At 39.5% G+C, this 5220-nt stretch overlaps 1 protein-coding gene across 1 annotated transcript; it reads left to right on the plus strand.

Annotated features, from left to right (window-relative positions):
- The first annotated feature begins 328 nt into the window (after positions 1 to 328).
- On the plus strand, positions 329 to 4601 carry setdb1a (SET domain bifurcated histone lysine methyltransferase 1a). The gene is made up of 7 exons (XM_037692994.1): positions 329 to 519; positions 643 to 1377; positions 1749 to 1859; positions 2073 to 2274; positions 2431 to 2504; positions 4227 to 4417; positions 4512 to 4601. The coding sequence occupies exons 1-7, from the start codon at positions 402 to 404 to the stop codon at positions 4599 to 4601; spliced, it is 1521 nt and encodes a 506-aa protein (XP_037548922.1). The 5' UTR covers positions 329 to 401.
- Positions 4602 to 5220: the final 619 nt, after the last annotated feature.

A 5220-nucleotide genomic window follows, 5' to 3' on the forward strand; every position in this document is an offset into this window, starting at 1 on the left:
CTCCCAGTTTTCTTAGACACGCTGCTCGCTCCCTCACTATCCATCCTTCGGTTTAAACAGTCTTATACTGCCGTCCGGTGGTCGAAAAAAGGTACTACACGCAAAAAAAACAAAAAAACATTTCTTCTTAAAATTGACAATTATGAATTATTGTCAAATTTCAAACAATATTATCGTTTATCGCAATAATTTCTAAGACAATTAATCGCCCAGCAAAATTTGTTATTGTGACGGGCCTCGGTTCTCATCAGATGTTTGCACACCAGGACATTCTGATGAGAAATGAGCAACTGTCTGTTAGAAAAATATCTTATGAACCACAGAACAGATTTTAGAGAAACCTTCAAGAAGTGAAGCTCTGGTGAGCAATATGCTTTCTTTAAAGCTACAAGGAATTGTCGATGTGTTTTAGGTCTGTGGCAGAATGTGAAAAAAGTGTCAAGGAGCTGTACTCTTTACTGGAATGGGAGTACAACGATGAAGATTCTGGTGCAGCTGATGCCGAATCTACAAGTTGCAGTAAGTAATGGATCTTTTTTTTAATTCATAAAATATACATTTACTCACGTCTGAGTTCATTTCTAAGTCTAACCAACATGTTTTTTGTTTAAACAAAAATTAAACGTACTTTATCTGTTTTAGGACCCATACTTCCATTTCTGTTCGTTCCCTCCAAGTATAACATCATTGAACATTCATCTTCTGAGCCCCACTCTCCTCAGTCATCAAAGGCAGAAGATGGAGAGATTCAAGAGAGATGGGATGACTGTGAAAGCCCGATTATTTTAAAGAAAGAAGCAGTTGTGGTTTTGACTAAACTCAGATCAGATCAGGTCACTGCTGCCCTGTGTCCACCACCGCCTCAGCTTGACAACAGTGAAAATGAAAGCAGTGCCAATTCCGAAACGCAGTGGGAGCCAGAAAATGTCTCCAGCGACTCCGGCGACTCCGAATTTTCTGTATCGGATTTTGATACGAGACCAAGCAAAAAAAGAAAATTTAGCGACAGCATTTGGAAATACAAGAGGATTAAGCAACTTTCTCGAGTCCGAAACACTGCCAGGGCCACTAGATCGAAAACATCAAGACTCAGAGCTGGAACCAAAAGCAGCGCTGAGAGCAACAAAATGGAAACAACAGTGAACGCAACTCCAGATGATGATGCTGCAAATAACACTTCGGAAGCAATAGCCCTCCATGCAAACACGTCCAACGAGACCAGCACATCGGAGTCCGATGAGACCAAAACACCACAGTCCAACACGTCAAAAACAAATCCACAAGCCAACGCAACAAACTCAACGCCCCAGAGCAACACACAAACCAGTCCAAAGAGATGTCCAGTTAAAACATCCACGGTGCCTGCAGAGAATAAAAGTAAATGATCAAAAACTCCTTACAAACACAACTTTTAGTTTACCGAGACTTGTTTCTTTCAGTGGTTATAACCTCATCAGTCACACTCTGAGTTTGTTAGTGTGGTGTAGGTCATGGGGTGGTTGAGTTCTCTCAGACAGCTCGTTTAAATTGCAGTAGAGAAGATGAGTTTATAGCAGGCTGTTTCAACTATGGAGAGTTTTAAGTTTTACATCCTAAACTTGGAGAGAAGTAAAGCTCAGTTGCATAGTTACTATCACATTCCCTGATTATTAGCCGTACACTGCTGGTCAACACTTGGCTCTGAACAAACAAGAATTTATCACTTAAGTTTTACTGTTGAATTTTTGTTCTTTTTCTTCTGATGTTAGCGCCTCCTCCAAAACTGCCAGAAGTGGGGATCACTGTGAATATGAACGTCCTGGCAAGGAGGAGGACAATGTGCTGGAAACCAGGGAAAATTACAGAAATAATAACAAAAGGTATGTATTTAGCCACAGTCGTTCCCCGTGGGAAATATGGCAGTTGACTTGCTGGGTCTGATCTTGTTTCTGTCCGTTAGATGTAATTGTTACGTAGCTGCTTTTTTAGTGGAATTAAACCAGTCTATAATAGTGAAAACGTTTGACGATATGTGCACATTGTTGCTTTTGTTGTGTTGCATGTAAACAATTTAGCCGCTTTTGCTATTTCAGAAGACGGTAAGGTGAAATACAAGGTTGTCTTTGATGAGAAGGGGAAAAGCCTTGTGTCCAGCCACCACATTGCCCTTGACTGTACGCCAGTGGTGGACTACTTGGTTGTCGGTGCTCGTGTGGTGGTCAAGTGTCAGGATGACCAGCCTTACTTCAAGCCTGGTATACTGGCAGAGGTCCCAGGCAGGAAAAACCGCATGAGGTTTGTTGTTGTTTCTGATCAGAATCAAACTTTCCTTTCCATGTTAGTTTATTTGAAGTAACTGCAATATTTTACCTGTTAACAAACTGCTATTCATTTAGCTTACTGTACATGTAAGAACTGATTCATATAGATTCTCTTTTTTTAATTTTCTAGATTCCTGGTCTTCTTTGATGATCACACACCGCTCTATTGTGGCTTGCCTTTAATTCGCTTGGTGTGCAAACCATGTAAGTTTGGGTGGTTTTATTTCCCACTGTTAATCTGCTTGAACATAAAAGAAAATTTTGTTTAATCATCTGCAAATCTGGCTCATAGCAGTTTTTGTATTCTGTTTTTTTGCATTTTGTGCATGTGATTTCCACTACAGAATGATGCAAATAATAAAACTAGCATATCATTAGGCTGCAACTGTTTGCTTTATTTATACTGTAACTGGGTTTCTCAGTTAAATTCATTTCCTTTTACAGAATAATTATTCACCGTGTAATGCTAATTACGGTATGTCCTCATGCATGCTCAAAAATCCAGGTAGATAAATCTAACGACATAAGTCAGGTCATCTGGACTGATTCTTCTTTGTTGAAACGTTTCGTCTTTTATCCAAAAGACTTCTTCCGCCTGAGGAGCTGCAGCAAACTAGTTGTTCACATGCAAAAGGAGGACCATCAGCCTATCAATCGATCGTTAGTGCCCTGATGGCCGCTTGCTATTCACAGAGGACTGAGTGATGCAATATCAGCAATGTAAGAGGGAGACAGTTGATCATCGGGGAAACAAAGCAGCCACTGGCCAAAAAAAGGATGGCCCAGCACAGAAAAGCAACATCATCTGGCCAAGACTGTGCAGTCTACACTCATCTGCAGGCCAGTGGTCACGCTTTCACGGATGAAAATGGTCACATCCTTGATAGAGAGGAATGAAGGAGGCCATCTTTGCGAGGAGAACTCGTCCATCATTAAACGGGTGGAGGCCTCCGTGTTCAACTGTCCCCCTTACAATGCTGTTATTGCTATTATCACTCAGCCCCCTGTGAATAGTAAACAGCTGTCAGGTCACTAACGACCAATTGTTATCCTGATGGTCCTCCTTTATCATGTGAACAGCTAGTCTTGGCTGTCACCAGCAGACTGGTTGATCCACTGTGACAGGAGTGCCCACACTTTTTCAGCATGCAAGCTAATTTTTTAATTACCAAGTCAACGGGCTCTACCCCGACAAGACTGGCTGCCCTGTATGTCAATCAAGTAACACATTTCAAAATGAGGATAGACGATAGGCTGACGTCTATTATTTTAATGCCATGCGATCTACACATACCCCCTCTGCGATCAACCGGTAGATTGCGCTTGACGTATTGGGCACCCCTGCACTATGAGAAAGTGCAATTTACAAGACTGAGTTTATTGCAGCTCCTCAGACTGAAGAAGTCTTTTGGATAAAAGACGAAAGGTTTCAACAAAGAAGAATCGGTCCAGAGGACCTGACACAACCTTGTTAGAGCTAATTACAATAAAATATTTTATTTATCTATGCAAGGCCCATTTCACAATATGCTGCCATATATAGTTAAAAGACTGGGTTAAAAATTACATAAAAAAAGCAAAATGAATCAATAAAAACACACCACGTTAAAAGATTACAGAAACGTCGATTAGCTCATTGAGAGGTAAATATAAACCAAAAGAGAGCACCGTACCGAAAGTAATAAACTTTTCTTCAACTGTCAAATAGTTTTGAAGATTAAACAAATTCAAGTAGGCGCAGAATAGAAGTCCCAGCTGATTTTGTTTTACTTTCTTGGATTTATCGTGACCTGGATGACTGAGAATCTTCACTAGCAGAAAATATATTTTCCTTTGCATTTGAACGACGGTGTGAAAGTTAACCCTAAATAACTTGCCTTGCTTTTTTTTTTTCCTGTTGTTTTGCTACAATCTTTTCTGTGACAGTGGCTGACCCTTTGGATGACATTCCTGATGAAAATCACAGGAACTACATGAGAGGGTATTTGAACTCCTGGCCTTACCCACTGTTGTCGCATTACAGAGCTGGACAAACGCTGAATATAGAATATAATGGCGTTCAACAGAAGTGTGACGTCTTGGAAGTGGACAGCAGCTTGATTTATGTCGTTTTGTTGGTTAGTAAGGATTTTTAGATAACTTATAAATTGTTTATTCAGTTTTTTCCTTTCTGCTGGTTTGACTGAGTAGTTTCTCTGTTCCCACGCTTAGTGCGATAAACAAAAGGAGTGGGTGTACCGAGGCTCCATGCGCCTGGAACACATGGTGAAGTTGAGGAAGGAAATGCTGGTCAAAAAATGAACGATGAAAACAAGAACAAGTCTTCTCAAGTTAATGGTAAATAAATGTGAATATGTTTTGCAGATATTTGGTTTTTAAATTATTTTATTTAATAATTCTATTTTTTTTTTTTCCTCTTTGTTTTTCAGGACGTTGAAGACCCGAATAACTACCAGTAGTTTTAAAGTAGTACAAAGTTATTTCCTCCTTCGTATATTGGATGTTTGTTTTTTTCCTTCAGATTTCTGACATTTTATGAGGCATAAAAAACATTTGGATTCACATCTCTTGGTTTACACACTCTCCAAGCTGTCATTTTTTTTAGATATTTTTTATTTATTTTAATTTTACAAATGTATATTATAAACTACAGTTACTGCTGCTTACTGGCAGTGCTCATTGCTCCGCTCTGTCCGAAGAAGAATATCCTCAAATGATCACATTGAACGTTTTTATGTATTCTTTTTTACCATGTATGTGTGTTTGTGGAAAAGTAATTTTAGTCGTACTTTGTTCCAAAAACGTCGTGACTTGACTGGAGTTCAGACCCTGCAGGCTTCGATCACATTTGATAACATTTTCAAGCTGCTAAAAGTATTACCTCTGTGTTGTGAAATGCCTGAGAAAAATTCTAACATTT

Source organism: Nematolebias whitei, chromosome 19 (assembly GCF_014905685.2).
Source record: "Nematolebias whitei isolate Nwh7 chromosome 19, NemWhi1, whole genome shotgun sequence".
Taxonomy (NCBI): Eukaryota; Metazoa; Chordata; class Actinopteri; order Cyprinodontiformes; family Rivulidae; genus Nematolebias; species Nematolebias whitei.

Excerpts from the sequence above, each read along its gene's own strand:
- setdb1a (XM_037692994.1), top strand. The coding sequence starts at position 402 with ATGTGTTTTAGGTCTGTGGCAGAATGTGAAAAAAGTGTCAAGGAGCTG. Across the intron at positions 1,378-1,748 it reads GGTGCCTGCAGAGAATAAAA|CGCCTCCTCCAAAACTGCCA; the intron begins GTAAATGATCAA and ends TTCTGATGTTAG. Across the intron at positions 2,275-2,430 it reads GGCAGGAAAAACCGCATGAG|ATTCCTGGTCTTCTTTGATG; the intron begins GTTTGTTGTTGT and ends TTAATTTTCTAG.